The 17,697-nt window shown below is 34.9% G+C and overlaps 1 protein-coding gene across 4 annotated transcripts in view; it reads right to left on the bottom strand.

Annotated features, from left to right (window-relative positions):
• The window catches only part of Hex-A (Hexokinase A), an 83,186-nt gene that overhangs the window by 27,759 nt on the left and 37,730 nt on the right, over positions 1–17,697 (bottom strand). For 3 of the 4 annotated variants that reach the window (XM_089088537.1, XM_089088535.1, XM_089088534.1), the window contains exons 2-4: positions 13,678–13,840; positions 10,171–10,316; positions 5,647–5,862 (exon numbers count right to left, since the gene is read on the bottom strand). In XM_089088537.1, the coding sequence (XP_088944663.1) occupies positions 5,647–5,862; positions 10,171–10,316; positions 13,678–13,840 (525 nt within the window). Of the gene's footprint in view, positions 1–5,646; positions 5,863–10,170; positions 10,317–13,677; positions 13,841–17,417; positions 17,451–17,697 lie in introns of those variants that run through there. The other variant, XM_089088536.1, reaches the window with a different exon arrangement.

Raw genomic sequence — 17,697 nt, 5'->3', positions numbered from 1 at the left:
GATCTTGTATCGCAAAAATGAGATGAGGACTGAAATGAAATGAGAAAATGAAAATGAGGACTTCATGAGAAGTCCTTCCAATCCAACTAGAGGGTTCGAATGTTCCCAACCATTCTGTTATTTGATGAAATGTGTATATCAAGAATGAGCAAAGAGAGTGCCAACTGCGGAGATGTTAGTCCTATTGTGATTATGAACACTTTGATCATAAAACTAATGGTTACTTCGGTACTTTTGGCTTATAGCCACCACACTCAAGATCTTGTATCGCAAAAATGAGATGAGGACTGAAATGAAATGAGAAAATGAAAATGAGGACTTCATGAGAAGTCCTTCCGATCCAACTAGAGGGTTCGAATGTTCCCAACCATTCTGTTATTTGATGAAATGTGTATATCAAGAATGAGCAAAGAGAGTGCCAACTGCGGAGATGTTAGTCCTATTGTGATTATGAACACTTGGATAATAAAACTAATGGTTACTTCGGTACTTTTGGCTTATAGCCACCACACTCAAGATCTTGTATCGCAAAAATGAGATGAGGACTGAAATGAAATGAGAAAATGAAAATGAGGACTTCATGAGAAGTCCTTTGGATCCAACTAGAGGGTTCGAATGTTCCCAACCATTCTGTTATTTGATGAAATGTGTATATCAAGAATGAGCACAGAGAGTGCCAACTGCGGAGATGTTAGTCCCATTGTGATTATGAACACTTGGATCATAAAACTAATGGTTACTTCGGTACTTTTGTCTTATAGCCACCACACTCAAGATCTTGTATCGCAAAAATGAGATGAGGACTGAAATGAAATGAGAAAATGAAAATGAGGACTTCATGAGAAGTCCTTCGAATCCAACTACAGGGTTCGAATGTTCCCAACCATTCTGTTATTTGATGAAATGTGTATATCAAGAATGAGCACAGAGAGTGCCAACTGCGGAGATGTTAGACCTATTGTGATTATGAACACTTGGATCATAAAACTAATAGTTACTTCGGTACTTTTGTCTTATAGCCACCACACTCAAGATCTTGTATCGCAAAAATGAGATGAGGACTGAAATGAAATGAGAAAATTAAAATGAGGACTTCATGAGACGTCCTTTGGATCCAACTAGAGGGTTCGAATGTTCCCAACCATTCTGTTATTTGATGAAATGTGTATATCAAGAATGAGCAAATAGAGTGCCAACTGCGGAGATGTTAGTCCCATTGTGATTATGAACACTTGGATCATAAAACTAATGGTTACTTCGGTACTTTTGTCTTATAGCCACCACACTCAAGATCTTGTATCTCAAAAATGAGATGAGGACTGAAATGAAATGAGAAAATGAAAATGAGGACTTCATGAGAAGTCCTTAGAATCCAACTAGAGGGTTCGAATGTTCCCAACCATTCTGTTATTTGATGAAATGTGTATATCAAGAATGAGCACAGAGAGTGCCAACTGCGGAGATGTTAGTCCTATTGTGATTATGAACACTTGGATCATAAGACTAATGGTTACTTCGGTACTTTTGGCTTATAGCCACCACACTCAAGATCTTGTATCGCAAAAATGAGATGAGGACTGAAATGAAATGAGAAAATGAAAATGAGGACTTCATGAGAAGTCCTTCGCATCCAACTACAGGGTTCGAATGTTCCCAACCATTCTGTTATTTGATGAAATGTGTATATCAAGAATGAGCACAGAGAGTGCCAACTGCGGAGATGTTAATCCTATTGTGATTATGAACACTTTGATCATAAAACTAATGGTTACTTCGGTACTTTTGGCTTATAGCCACCACTCAAGATCTTGTATCGCAATAATGAGATGAGGACTGAAATGAAATGAGAAAATGAGGACTTCATGAGAAGTCCTTCGGATCCAACTAGAGGGTTCGAATGTTCCTAACCATTCTGTTATTTGATGAAATGTGTATATCAAGAATGAGCACAGAGAGTGCCAACTGCAGAGATGTTAATCCCATTGTGATTATGAACACTTGGATCATAAAACTAATGGTTACTTCGGTACTTTTGTCTTATAGCCACCACACTCAAGATCTTGTATCGCGAAAATGAGATGAAGACTGAAATGAAATGAGAAAATGAAAATGAGGACTTCATGAGAAGTCCTTCGGATCCAACTAGAGGGTTCGAATGTTCCCAACCATTCTGTTATTTGATGAAATGTGTATATCAAGAATGAGTACAGAGAGTGCCAACTGCGGAGATGTTAGTCCTATTGTGATTATGAACACTCGGATCATAAAACTAATAGTTACTTCGGTACTTTTGTCTTATAGCCACCACACTCAAGATCTTGTATCGCGAAAATGAGATGAAGACTGAAATGAAATGAGAAAATGAAAATGAGGACTTTATAAGAAGTCCTTCGGATCCAACTAGAGGGTTCGAATGTTCCCAACCATTCTGTTATTTGATGAAATGTGTATATCAAGAATGAGCAAAGAGAGTGCCAACTGCGGAGATGTTAGTCCTATTGTGATTATGAACACTTGGATCATAAAACTAATTGTTACTTCGGTACTTTTGTCTTATAGCCACCATACTCAAGATCTTGTATCGCGAAAATGAGATAATAACCGGTTTTCATGGTCTTTATACCAGACAATATTAGCTTCAGCTTAGTGGGAAACTACATTGTAGCTATTTTTAATTAAACATTTAGTTGGTATTTTGGTCAGATTAGGTTAGGTTACGTATTTAATATAATACGGTCTGGGCGGACCCACTTCCATAATTCTTTGTTGTAGTTTTTACAAGTTTGTTGATAAAGTATTATATTTTCACCATATTTTGTTTTATTTCATTAGCACTGAACAAACTTCACTTCTCGACAGAACGTAAGTGTGGTGGCTATAAGACCCAAATACCTTTACCTCTACAGGGTTGTAATCAAAGGGAGGGAGGGGGAGGGTAATGTTGACTTCAATCGTAATACCTTAAAGAGAGAGAAAGATATCAAATGCGACGGTAGTTTTACGGCCTAAAACGAACAGTTCTCATTTCACTCTAAGAGATGATTAGTCCTTTCCTATAAAGGCATTTCGTGGGCAATATGGCATAAAAATTAAATCATTCCGTTTTTTGGCTGAATATTTACATTATTTACAATTATACGGTTAGAAATAGATGTCATAAGAAGTATCAGAAACAAAACAAAAAAGTTCGCGGAACCTCAAAAAAGGATTATTAACTCCTTTCGTTAAAACGAAAGCGGATATTTCAGCAAGTTCTCCGCCAAGTCGTCCTCAGTGCTCAACACAGAAAAAAAACACTTTTTGAAGTTAATTACAACAAGACTGACAAAGCCGACAACTAATTACTTTTCATTTTCAGCCAATTTCAATTCACCGTATTAACAAAAGTAAGTCTATTTGAAACGCTGCGTTCATCCCTAGGAGTAAAATTTTTCCCCAATCTAATTTTGAATAGTTTTTATTTTGTTATTGTATCTTGGTGCAGTTGACTTCAAAAGGTTGGTGTTACTTTCGTTTTCTTTTTCTGTGTCGGGCACTGAGGGTGGCACGGCGGAGACCCTTCCCGAAATACCTGCTTTGTCTTTTTGCCTTTAATTCTACTGCCTGAACATCACTCTCTTTTCTTGGTTTCTTAACTATTTTTTTTGTCAAATGCCCATTTTACTACATTATCCAGCAATAATGTGTGCAGTGGTTCAGGCGGTGCCAAGAAGATGCACTTCGATCTGAAAAACACATGAGCTCCTTGCAGGGCCGTATCCAGTTTTTTTCGAGGGGGGATTACAAATGAATTGTTTCCGGGGGGGGAGGGGTACAAAAAACTTTTTAAAAACACATCAAAAGATTTTAATTCCATTTTTGTTACGTTTTTAAGAGTCGGACAAACATTTCGGTGGGGGAGGGGGTGGGGGGGTCAAACCGCCTAGCCCTCCCCCTGGATACGGCCTAATTGGATGGAGTCAATGGACAGGTGAAAACAAGGTTGCAATCACCGGTGAGTCCTCGTATAGTTCTTATTTTTTAATTTTTTCATGTTGTGGGGATGTGTAAAATTTTGTCATGGTTGATAGTTTTCCAAGCAGTACTTTCAAAGGCAGCTTTAAGCTATGAGTTCCGCCCAGCGAGGAATTAATAAGTATTTAGAAAACCTATTTGAACGTGCTTTTGTTCAATAACAAAATGCACCCCCATTTCTTGAGCTAAAACCTAGAAAAAACATAGATCAGGAAAAATAAGGATTCTATTTTGGGCTTAATTTTAGTTAGTTACATTATTTAGTTTTTCAGGGGAGTTTCTTGGGAATTCTTTTTTTTTAATCTAGATAAAACAAACCTTTGTACTTACCTTTATAAGCCGGAAAAATTAGGGTTATGGGGGAATTCCCTAGTGCCCCCTCAATTGATAACACTGAATAAGACACAATTGCCCTATGCTTCTTCAGAAACACTTGGTTAAAAAATCGCTTGCTGGAATAAATTTCTTGCATATTTTTTAAGAAAGGAGTAGAGCCAGGTGAATGAAAAGTGCGGGAACGAACTCAAAGATGAAACCCTGCAAATCTGTTGAAGCTTTGTTCACCTGGCTTAACTACTTATCTCTAAAATACATAAGAATCAAGTTTGCCCGGAAATCCTGTTTCTGAAAAAAGGGTAAAATTATTTTTAACGTGCCGGTAGGTGTTAACAACCTTGAGCGAAGGGATAATTTTTCAGGGGAGATAAGACGGATGTTTTGCAGAAAATCTGTTCCCACACACAGGTTAAAAAAAAGTTTAAAAATTCCATTTTTCTGGAAACAGGGAATTAATCGATTGGGTAAACAAGAGACTTCTGAGGAAAATCAAATGCTGTTTGAGAGACATTGAAAATTAGATGTAATATAAAAGGAAGAAAAAATATGCAGAAGAAACTAAAAAATTACGAACAATATAAATTGGGGGACAAAAATAAGCAAAATTTCAAAATTAAAGATAAAAAGAAAGGAAACACGCCCGTTCTGAAATATAGTTTCAATAGAAAAAGTTAATAAGCAGTGTCATACCAATTGTAGTTCAAGTTAAACGTAGTCTAAAGAAGTGTAATTTACTTAGTAGACGGTAATGTGCGTTAATTAAACTTGCTCCTAACGCAAGTTTATCGGATCAACCTATTTTGCCTCCCCCCTAAAAAATCCTGGATCCACCCTTGATATATATATATATATATATATATATATATATATATATATATATATATATATATATATATATATATATATATATATATATATATATATATATTATATCATAGGTTATATTATACTATATGTTCTACTATATATTATACTATATCATTACACTATGTGTCTTCATGTTATTTCGTAATTTATAATTTTAATTTATCGTCTTTATTCTTTGCTTATTCGTTGCCTTTTTTCTTTTCTTTTTTCTTTTTTTTTTGTCACGGCTTTTTGATTTTATCCTCCGTTGGATTATTTTATGTCTCGCGCCGAATATCTCAAGCGAACGATAACAGATAATAATAGGAAGAAGGCCAAAAGAGGTTGATACAAGCGATTTTTTTAATGTATAAACAGGTAAAAAGCAACAAGAAAGATAAAGAAGGGAGACAGAAAAAAAGAAAGTAAAAATGGAAAAAAAAATCTTACTCCTCTTTTATGAATCGCTCTCTGCAGTAATTCTACGACATCTTCGCCCTCCACATTAGCGCAGGTGAATCCTTTAGTCCACTGGACAAGTCTGGCTTTTGTCAGGCCTTCTTGCCGGCATGGAAAGCTAAAGGTGAAACCAAGGGGAATCACTTCTTTGTCAACCTTGTACTCTTTTACAAACAGCGCAAGGCATTCCGCGATGTGATCAAAAAGCTGCAAAAGGCAAAGCATTTGACCATCGAATAATGAGTTCTAATAATCAATGCATAATAATATAAGTCCATATAATAATACATAATAATAATAATAATAGTATGATAATAATTTTAGAAGTCCATAATAATAAGAGTTCTATTGATAAGTCCCATAAACAAAACAATGGAGAAAAGTGCTCAAGTTTAGAATTTCATTAACTTTGGGAAATATGACGGGTCTAGTTGCGAAACAATAATTTGGTTTTGTTTTAAGTCTTAACTTCACTCTTTACTTCCACGAGGAAACTTTGTTATTTTGATCATTAATTCAATTATCCAATCAACCAGTGTGCCATTGAATATACCTGTATCCAAAAAAAAAAATGAAAAAGGAAGGCATAGGGAAATATTTCAGAGTCTGCTTGTCAAATTGATAAATCGCATGTATGAAACAACGAGGAAAATTAAAGTAAAGTTGAGAACTTTTCTTTTAATTTATTTTTTTGGATTGCATATTTGGATATGCAAAATGAAAACAAAAATTAAAACTTTTTTACATGCTGACGAATGGTCCGCGTTGCGCAGCGATCTCCTGATTCACTGCCTTCGGCCGGGAGTGCAATACATGGTTGGGGGCGAATCATCTGACGCTCCCTGCGTTTTTCCTCCAGATTTCTTTTTGGGGTGCTACCATTTCATCTAACCGTCACAAGCACTAAACGTCATAACATCTAACCGTCAGGACATCTACAAAAAATTTATAAGTTTATATAATAGTAATAAGTATATAATTATTTAGAAACAAATTTCGGCTATATATTTGCACATGAGGGGGGTGGGGGTAAAGCCTAATCTAACCTAGGTACCTTTTCTCCCCTAAACCCCAAAAAACTAAGGTTTTAAAATTTAAGATGTTATGACGGTTAGAGGTTGTGACGGATTTTATGTCGATGTTATGACGGGTTTTGTCGATGTCCTGACGTTAGTGGTCCTGACGGTTAGATGTTATGACGCCTTCCCTTTCCTTTTTGGACAGTTGGATATCTAAATGTCTTAAGTTTTAGTTTGACTCTGCGATATTTCGAGTTAACGTATACACAACAATGGCTATGCCTGCGATTTTTATGTTTATTGCCTTATTTTTTATTGCGATAAGTACTGCCACTGATCGGCACTACGGCGTAGGGCGTTTGACCATAAAATCCTTTGAGCTTGAGAATTCTCCAAATACTCATTTAGAGCTGGCTCGATTCTGGCTGAGGTTACAGAGTCACAATATTGAACCCCGTTCCAAACCAAATAACCAGCGACTCATGCAATGTGTTTAAATATAATTGAGCAAGGACTTAATCTTGTCCTAGAAAAAGATATTCAAGAACCAGAACTATCTAGTCATTTTGTGTGTTATTTTGGTGTTCTGGCTTTACTCGTTTTGCAAAACACTTCGTCGTATCTGATCACAAAGCTGCGAAACACAGAAGCAGTTTTTACCATCGGTTAATGGATAAATAATAAATTATTTGTTCGTAAAATCCATAATTCTCATAGAAAGAATAGCGGAGAAAAGTAAGGAAGAGTTTTTTTTTTTTTTTTTTTTTACGTATATGAGAATTCAAAATGTGTTTAAGTATATTGCTTAGCGTATATATATATATATATATATATATATATATATATATATGTATATATATATATATATATATATATATATATATATATATATATATATATATATATATATATATATATATATATATATCGAATAATGGGAAACTGATGGACGAATAATAAAATATATGTTTGTAAAATCCATAAAGCCCACAAATCAGCTAAAAAATTTGTCAGCGTTCTTTTGGTTGCTGACGTATTGGAGAATACACAATATGTTTTAAGTACACTTGAGCAAGAACAAACCTAGTCTTACAAAATGAAAATATTCAAGAACCAGAATTGTTTAATTGTTTTGGGACTTAGCCGTTATGAACAACACTCCGCTATGATCAAGAAATATGGAAAAGGAAAAATTACCATTTGATAATGGACTTTGATGATGCATAAATAATAAAGTTTCTGCTTGTAAAATCGATAAAGCCCTTAAACGAGAAAATAGAGAAAAGAAACATAGAGATAAAAAAAATTCTATCTTTTTGCTTACGGATTTGAGTACAAAAAATGTGTGCAATTTGTTTTAGCAAAGACTTAATCTTCTCTTAGGAAAAAAAAATGTTCAAGAGCCTGTATTATTCAGTTTTTTTGGGGAGGGGGTGGGGTTGGCAGTTTTGGGCAGCTTATCTGTTAAGCTGTTTTTGGGTGGTTTAGCTGTTTAGCACTTTGGGGTTTTAGCCCTCCGCTAAAGTCAAAATGCTGCTAAAAATCAATCATTTAATATAATATTTCAAATAAGTCAGTCTATCGACTCACTGCAAATTCAAAAAGAAGTATCAAGACAATTGACAAGAATACCAAAAAGTGACATATTTGTCATTTAATCAACAATTTTAACCAGGATCGCAATCTCAAAATTCAAGTCCTATAAAAAAAACAAATTAAAAGAGACAATAAAAGAGACAATTAAAAGAGACAATAAAACAAATTAAAAGAGGAGTTAACCGAATCGACTTGGATTAATGAAATACAAATTAACTGATTAATTAATTAAATACAAATTAACTGAACAAAATCCATTTAAATGCCTTATTTAAGAAATAGAGAAATATTATATTACAAGTGAATTTCAACTGCATAATTTTCTTGCTTTAAATCAGTTTTTTAACACAATTAAAATCAATAAATGCAAACTTGTGAATGGAGACTTTCTGCGAAATTCGTCACCATTGCAGGTTATAACACATACATACATACTGATTTGGTTTTTATAGCCCCCTAATTATAGTTTTTATAGTTTTATATTTTTGATTTTCTAATTCAAGGGTGCCTTTTTCATTTTCATTTAGCAAATCTTGTTTTAAGCTTCCAGCATATCCTGTGTTATTGGCTCTCTTTTTCTTTGCTTTGATTTTATTCTAAAGCAAATATGAATAACCAAAACATCGGTTTAGTTTATAAGTTTGATTTTATTCATATGAAGTACGAAGGATAGCCTTCCATTCCCGCTTGTCCAGCGTTTGTTTTCTTTAGGTTTTTTTCTGTTTTTTTTTGTTTTTTTCTTTAACCAGGTTTTTTTTTCTTTCTCTCTTTTCATTATGATGAGGGAATGTTTTTTTTTTTGTGTGTGTGTGTTTTTTGTGTTTTATTATTATTATTAATACCCAATTTCACGAGCTTTGCTCTCTGTTGGGGGTATATGTTTTTTGTTATGTTGAATTAATCAAAAAAATCGGTCAAGTATGCTCTCCATGGTTGTCTTCTGTTGTTTTTTTTTATATAATATGTACATCCAGCACGGTCTTAAAACTTATCTAAGAAATTCTTCCCCTGGATAATTACTTCAAGAAGAGGTATGGGACCAGTCACACAAAACGGTAGTTGAGGCAAAGAAGAAGGGGGGGGGGGGCGGTCTTCTAAGTCTTAAAAATACCGAAACATTTTGTCATTACATTGGGATTAGACTAAATTCAAATAGGGAGTCCCATACCCTTCTATTAAGGCAACAATAACAATGGGTGTCCATAATTTCAGAGCAATCCTAATTAATAGTTTACATTATCCTGAATAGAAACCCTAATTAATATTTCCCTCTTGTTATTAAAGTGTTTCCCCTGTTTGTCAAGCCGCTTTGCAGTTTTATTTACTCAAAATCTCTTATTTGCTTTTTGCTGCCATAAAACATTAGCCCGGATGAATCTAAATTCTCTGATAATCACTCCTTATCAAGGTGAAATATATAATAAAAATAACCAAAAAATGAAGAGTAAGATAGCCCGATATAAAACACCCGACAGTGAAAAGTAAAAAATAGTTAAATAGCCCGAACATGAAAAGCGAAAAATAGTAAAATAACCCGAAAGTGAAAAGTAAAAAATAAGAAAATAACCCGACGAAAATAACTCAAAAACTGAAAAGTAAAAATTAGTAAAATAACCCGAAAATGAAGAGGCTGCCCTGCTCGAACCCCTAGCCCTCACTGTGTACGCGCCTGCTCAGGTGGGGATACAAGTTTAAGCCCTAACATGAGGTAAAAACGAAGTTTAACTCATAAACATGAACTGACTGCTCCAAAATAAGGTTCCGCTGACAACCTACCTGTAAATAACCGAAGGTGAGAGTAAGAGGTCACATAAAAACCCCTCAAAGCTGTTTGGCCAACTGGATTGGCGGCAAATTTCTCAAATATTCTTTAATAAACAGAGAAATAAGTAAAACTTACGGCTTCGCCTGGTCCTGTCATGATTTGATGTGGCACAGCGAAAATTCTTGACGCAAATTCCTTTTCAGGTGTGGCTTCACCTAAATGAATCAAAAGTACTCTAAAATTGGTTCCGCCTAAATCGAGTGCCAAGAACTTTCCCCTTTCTGAAAAAAAAAGAAAGATAATAATTTCATTTTTCAACATAAGGGTTTAAATAGATTATTTCTAAGAAGTAATGCATGCAGCGGCGTGGTAAGGGATTTGACTTTCCTGTGTGGATATTAAATTGATCCCTCTCCTCTATTTTTAAAAGGACACAATTCTGACCAAAAAAAAAAATCTACCACAGATGATGGACTGAATTTTATGTATTTATCATCCGGCAAATAAGGGTATTTGTTAGGGTATTTGAGTGGTGCTTGGTTTGGTGCAAGGGGACTTGGTGCTGCACTGAATCGTAAATTGTAGTAGTAGTAGTTTTTTATAAGAAAAAGCAGCATCAAAGAAAGAGACCATCCACTGAAAACATAATGGCAATTCAAATTGGTTACTCGTGCAATTCAAGAAATATTGCCAGTTGCAGTGATTTTGTTCTGTACGAACCTAGAGCAAGCACATTATAAGTGAATTTAAATACACTAAAAGAAAAATTTTAAACCTAAATTTTCCTTTCCAAAAACAAAACATCACCATAGCAAGAAAGGAATGCAATCCCCATTGGTGGACCGTCTCCTTCCCTGTGTTGTACACACATCCTTCTCTACTCCACACCGATCTCCACTCACCCTACTCTCTACCACTTATTTACACTCTACTCTCTATTAATACATCCCTCTCTGCTCTACTAAAACTTGGATGAATCAAATGCCGAACTTGCATCAATATATGAGATCTCTTTCTTCTTTGCAAATTTATCTCAAGGATGAGGGGGAGGGGGAGAATAACTTAGCATTACTCATAATCTGAGTATTTCTTTTCAACTTTGAGAAGCATATAATGACTCCCAAGAACATTAGGATAGCTACAGCCTCCATAAACCTCCCTCAAGGGGTCAGCATAGTCGAAAAGAAAAGCTTTGGTAACTCTGTAGTCTATTTACTTCCTAGGATTTTATGTCAAGGATAAATTTTTGACTTTTTTCACCAAAGAAATACATTATGTCTTGAATGTAATTTATATTGCACAAGGCTTTAAAAGAAGAAAGACTGTCACAAAAACCAAATAAGCACAAATACATAAGCTATGATGTAAAAGCGTCCTGCTTTACGAGAAATAGCCCCTTTTAAGCTTTTGATTCTTTCACTGGAAAGGTATAAATCACCGGTTGGTGATTTATAAGAAATGCATTTTATAAGAGATAACTTTTGCAGAACCGAATAAGCGAAAAATAAGTGTTTAGTTACAGTTAATTAGTAGTTTGAACGAAGTCACTTCTATAGGCATAGCCCCTTTTAAGCCCCTTTTAAGGGGATTAAAAGCCCCTTTTAAGGCTAAAGAAATAGCCCCTGTTAAGCTTTTGATTCTTTCACTGGAAAGGTATAAATCACCGGTTGGTGATTTATAAGAAATGCATTTTATAAGAGATACCTTTTGCAGAACCGAATAAGCGACAAATTAGTGTTTCCTTACAGTTAATTAGTAGTTTGAACGAAGTCACTTCTATAGGCATAGCCCCTTTTAAGCCCCTTTTAAGGGGCTTAAAAGCCCCTTTTAAGGCTAAAGAAATAGCCCCTTTTAAGCTTTTGATTCTTTCACTGGAAAGGTATAAATCACCGGTTGGTGATTTATAAGAAATGCATTTTATAAGAGATACCTTTTGCAGAACCGAATAAGCGAAAAATTAGTGTTTTGTTACAGTTAATTAGTAGTTTGAACGAAGTCACTTCTATAGGCAAAGCCCCTTTTAAGCCCCTTTTAAGGGGCTTAAAAGCCCCTTTTAAGGCTAAAGAAATAGCCCCTTTTAAGCTTTTGATTCTTTCACTGGAAAGGTATAAATCACCGGTTGGTGATTTATAAGAAATGCATTTTATAAGAGATACCTTTTGCAGAACCGAATAAGCGAAAAATTAGTGTTTTGTTACAGTTAATTTGTAGTTTGAACGAAGTCACTTCTATAGGCAAAGCCCCTTTTAAGCCCCTTTTAAGGGGCTTAAAAGCCCCTGTTAAGGCTAAAGAAATAGCCCCTTTTAAGCTTTTGATTCTTTCACTGGAAAGGTATGAATCACCGGTTGGTGATTTATAAGAAATGCATTTTATAAGAGATACCTTTTGCAGAACCGAATAAGCGACAAATTAGTGTTTCCTTACAGTTAATTAGTAGTTTGAACGAAGTCACTTCTATAGGCATAGCCCCTTTTAAGCCCCTTTTAAGGGGCTTAAAAGCCCCTTTTAAGGCTAAAGAAATAGCCCCTTTTAAGCTTTTGATTCTTTCACTGGAAAGGTATAAATCACCGGTTGGTGATTTATAAGAAATGCATTTTATAAGAGATACCTTTTGCAGAACCGAATAAGCGACAAATTAGTGTTTCCTTACAGTTAATTAGTAGTTTGAACGAAGTCACTTCTATAGGCATAGCCCCTTTTAAGGGGCTTAAAAGCCCCTTTTAAGGCTAAAGAAATAGCCCCTTTTAAGCTTTTGATTCTTTCACTGGAAAGGTATAAATCACCGGTTGGTGATTTATAAGAAATGCATTTTATAAGAGATACCTTTTGCAGAACCGAATAAGCGACAAATTAGTGTTTCCTTACAGTTAATTAGTAGTTTGAACGAAGTCACTTCTATAGGCATGTAAAACAGTGGGCACGTATCGCTATCGGGCACGGTTCACTATCTCACTTCTTACTGCTACTAACCCCTCATTTTCGAAAGACAAAACATTTTCGAAAAATCCGAGCCTGATTGTCAAAATAACGTACTCTGGTCAACCTAGACAACGATTCTGGTGAACCTACACAACGAGTCCCCCCCTTCGGGATAAAACACTTTGGAAGGGGGGTTAAGAATGCATTATATTTAATCTTTTTCAAAGAATTAATCCCCAGCTTTGACAAGTATTGCGTGACTCTTTGAACTTTTAGCGTGGACACATTATCCATGAACGTAACTCGAACGGCATAGTCGAAAAAAAAGAAGTAATTCTGTATTTACTCCCAGAATTTTGTGTCAAGGACAAATTTTAGTCTTTTTTCTTCTTCAAAGAAAGTTGCCTGAGCCCAACTTGTCTACTAAAATTTAAGCCTAATTTTCTATTTAATTAGTAGGGTCTTATTACTTCATTAGTAATTGATAGATGTTCTTTCATTTCTTCTTTTACTTCTGAATTGGTATTTATATTACGTTTAAGTTTTATATTACGTTTACATCTCGGAGCGCCACGTATGCCACGCAGTTCCATCCTACGTATGAAAGTTTGCCACGCTTGGCACAGTTCCCACAACGCTTGGCACGCTCATAGCAATAAGTTAGTCAGTAAACAATAAATAAAACAGTTCAAGCGTTCACACCAAAAATCTATTTTAACTCACCCTCGCCATTTGGCAAATTCCTAACGTAGGTGGGATAGCATTTTATGTCAGCTTCACCGTTTGTCTTCTGGCGCAGTCCATTTTCTATTTCTTTCAGTAAAGTTGCAGAAACTCTTTCTATTTGATCATCAGAAAGGATTAAATTCGAACATCTTTCTTCCAACTAAAAATTAAGATGCAAAGTCATAACAAAGATACGGTTTGACATGCATACGTAACAAACAGTTTATTAAGTTTAGCTAGTGCAACACAATACAAAAATACTTGAAACCTAACAAAAATTTTAGGGAACAAAATGCATAAAATTTTACACCTTTTCACATGTTCCCCTTCGGGGGGGGGGGGATCGTGGAAATGTTTGCCTGACTCGTAAAAACGTAACAACAATGGATATAGCCTAAACAAATTTTGTACGCATTTTTTTAGTTTTTTTTATCCCCCCCCCCGATTTTTTTTTCATTAAAACCTCCTCCGAAAAAAAATCCTGGGTACGGCCTTGTGGGCAAGATTTGCAGCTTAATACCTGAAAATCAAGATAGATCCGTTGATATGGTCAGTGCATTTTCGTCCACCTTCTTTGCATTTCATAAAATACTTATAAATGGATCTTCTTTTTTTCAAATGCCTTTTTAACTTACCTTAAAAATTATATCTAGTTCAAAAAATGTACACTGGTGACAATTAAAAACATAAAAACTCACTTCTTTATTTTTCTTTTCGCTCTTCTGTAACACTTATGCTGTCACAGAACGCGTTGGAGTTGGCACAGTCGACTTTCGCCCAGGTCCTTCCCTCAAAACCACCCAAAAAATTTTTTTGGAAAGTCTTCCCAAAATTTGTTCAACTGAGCCCGAACAAAATTTATCCCTAAAAACGCACATGGTTTTGGACCGAGATAAGTTGTCATTGAAAGATATTAACATTTTCATAATGATGGTTTGTCTTTTTCCTAGGGGAAAAAATTGAAAAAGAAAATCAATATTTAAGGCTTTATTTATAATTTTTTCCAGAATTAGCTTTGGACCAATACTCGGTGGACCTAACTGTTAGTAAGGAGCGACCTGGCTCAATAGTAACCGAAACTCTAAAACTCGGAATTTTGATACCAATAGATACATCGATAGAATCAGATTTTTATGCTGATTTCAAATATATAAGTTTCATTAAGTTTTCCCTATCATAAGTTAGTTTTTACCTATCCTGAGAAAATTTGCCATATTTTCGAAAAAAGAAGGAAACACCCTCTAAAAGTCACTGAGCTTTAATGAAAATCACACCATCAGATTCTGCGTATCAAATAACCCTTCTATAGAAGTTTCAAGCTCCTATCTACAAAAATGTTGAATTTTTTATTCTTTGCCAGAAGAAAGATCACGGAAGCGTGTTTTTTTTTTTTTTTTTTTTTGAGGGCTGATTGTATCGATCCAGCAGTCCTATAATATCGCAAGAGGGCTCATTCGAACGGAAAATTACAAGTCCTAGTGCCCTTTATAAGTGACCAAAAAAATGGAGGGCAACTTGACCCCCTCCCACGCTCATTTTTTCCCGAAGTCTTCCAATCAAAATTGTGAGATAGCCATTTTGTTCAGCATAGTCGAAAATCTAATACATTTGTCTTTGAGGATGACTTAATCCCCTACACTTTCCGGGGGAAAGGCTGCAAGTTATGAACTTTGCCCATTTTTTAAATATAGTATTGGTTAATGGGAAGTATTCAGACGTTTCAGGAGGAATTTTTTCTGGTGGGGGGCCGGAGGCGGGGGTTACGGGGGAGAATCTTTCCATGGAGGATGTTTCCTCGGGCAAGGGACATTTCTATGAAGGGGATGCCGGATTTCCCAGCATTATATTAAAAAAGATTAGAAATTAAATAAAAAAAAACATTTTTTTTTCAACTGAAAGTAAGGAGCAACATAAAAACTTAAAACGTACAGAGATTATTACATATATGAGGGGGTTCGCTCCCTAGTCAATACCTCACCCTTTATGCTTAATTTTTTTAGTACTTTCAATAGAGCTATCTATTCTAATTAAACGGCCTTTGTGATTCAGGGGTTTGTGATTCGAACAAAATTCGAACTTTAGCGTAGAGAGAGGTATTGACTAGGGGACAAACTCCCTAATATACGTAATAAAACATACGAATATAAAAGTTCGTTACGTAAGTTAATTCGTAAATTACGTCAGAACAAAATTTCGAGAAAACTATTTAGCCAAAAATACAAAATTAATATACAAATTTCGTTTTAATTATTCATGTACGGTGAGCCAAAATCAAAGCTGTATTAATTCAAAAACGTTCAGAAATTAAACAAAAAAACAAGTTTTTTAACATGAAAGTAAGGAGCGACATTAAAATTTAAAACGAACAGAAATTATTCCGTATATGAAAGGGGCAGTCCCATCCTCAACGCATCGCTCTTTACGCTAAAGTTTGACTCTGTCTCACAACTTTATTTTTCAAAAGAATAAAAAACTTTAGCGTAAAGAGCGAGGCGTTGAGGAGGGGACAGCCCCTTTCATATATAAAGAGCGAGGCGTTGAGGAGGGGACAGCCCCTTTCATATACGGAACAATTCCTATTCGTTTTAAGTTTTAATGTCGCTCCTTAATTTCAGTTAAAAAAACTTGTTTTTTTTATCTAATGTAATATAAGAGTCGTGCTTAAATACGGTACATTATTTCGAGGGTGTGTCATAAGTACATAAATAAATAATATGTACAATGGAAATACAGAAATTATAGAAACAATCGCAAAAATTTCGGTGATTTTGGCAGGAATAGAGTCGGAATACCACCCCCTACCCTCTTTCGAATGTCTCTGGTTATCTTAAACATCATTTCGTTGCTTTAAATGAGAAGAAAAGAAATAAAAATGGCCGAAAACCTAAAGAGTATAATCAAGCATCAATTTTTTTCACATAATAAATAACAACTGATGAACTATATCTTCAGGGCTGAAGCATGGGCACCGACAGGAAAGACAAGCACCCCCTACCTTCTGGAAAACAGGAAAACCTTAAAAAAAGGCACCAAAAAATTAAAATGCAAAATACTCCTATTTCAATCCTGATAAAAACAAACATCTTGGTAGTACACCCCCCCCCCTTAGAAAAATTTACTGGCGACACTATTATACCCACGGCCTGAATACAGGTCACTCTCAATTTGTCTCATGGCATATTATATTAAAACAAAACAAAAAACTTAAGGACGTATAATCTATAGTTAAGGTAATCATAAAAAGCGCATTTAATGGATAAATTGAATGTCCTCAGATGGGGGTGGAGGGTGGAGAAATGTTCCTAAGTATGGCCAGGGGCAAGGACAACTATATTACCCGTTGGATATGTCCTACCTTTGAAACAATTTATTTAATGAACCTTTGAGCGGACGCACAGGGGCGCCAAATCATGAAAATGTAGGGTTTTTTTTAGTCAAGGGGAAAATTTTTATTTTTTTTCATTTTTCAGCGAAATAACCAAAAAACCCCCAGAAAAGCAAAAGAAAGCAAAAGAAGCAAAAGAAGAAATATCGCACCAGAAAGCAAAAGAAGAAATATCGATGTGGGCACGACGATGCAACAAGAACTAAGAATTAACGGATAGATGAACTTGGCATCTTAAAAATTAAAAGTACAAACAAATAACCTTATAAAAGTTAATTGACCATTTAAACATAAAAAAAAAAAAGTGTCCAGGAAGTACAATTGAAAAACGAAAAGAATAAAAGTGTATAACCTTCAATAACATTTTCATCCGACACGCCTCTGGAGTGGCCAGTCAAGATTATAAATTGATTAATTTTTTTCAAGAATTAAAACGCAATGTGCCAAGACTTGAAACTGACGTCAATGTCCACAAAATATCCACTCAATCATGAGACTGAGCGAAAAAAAAGAATTCCAAGAACCAACTAAAGATAGTTGTTTCATACCGACCGTATGATGCGGTTATCAATCTGGATTAAACAAGTTTTTATATATATATATAATATATATATAGTATATATATATATATA

This window comes from Artemia sp. Qi Xiang Cuo, chromosome 4, assembly GCF_049724085.1.
Source record: "Artemia sp. Qi Xiang Cuo chromosome 4, ASM4972408v1, whole genome shotgun sequence".
Lineage (NCBI taxonomy): Eukaryota > Metazoa > Arthropoda > Branchiopoda > Anostraca > Artemiidae > Artemia > Artemia sp. Qi Xiang Cuo.
The sequence above is the reverse complement of the archived record's forward strand: the minus strand, read 5'-3'. Positions and strand labels throughout refer to the sequence as shown.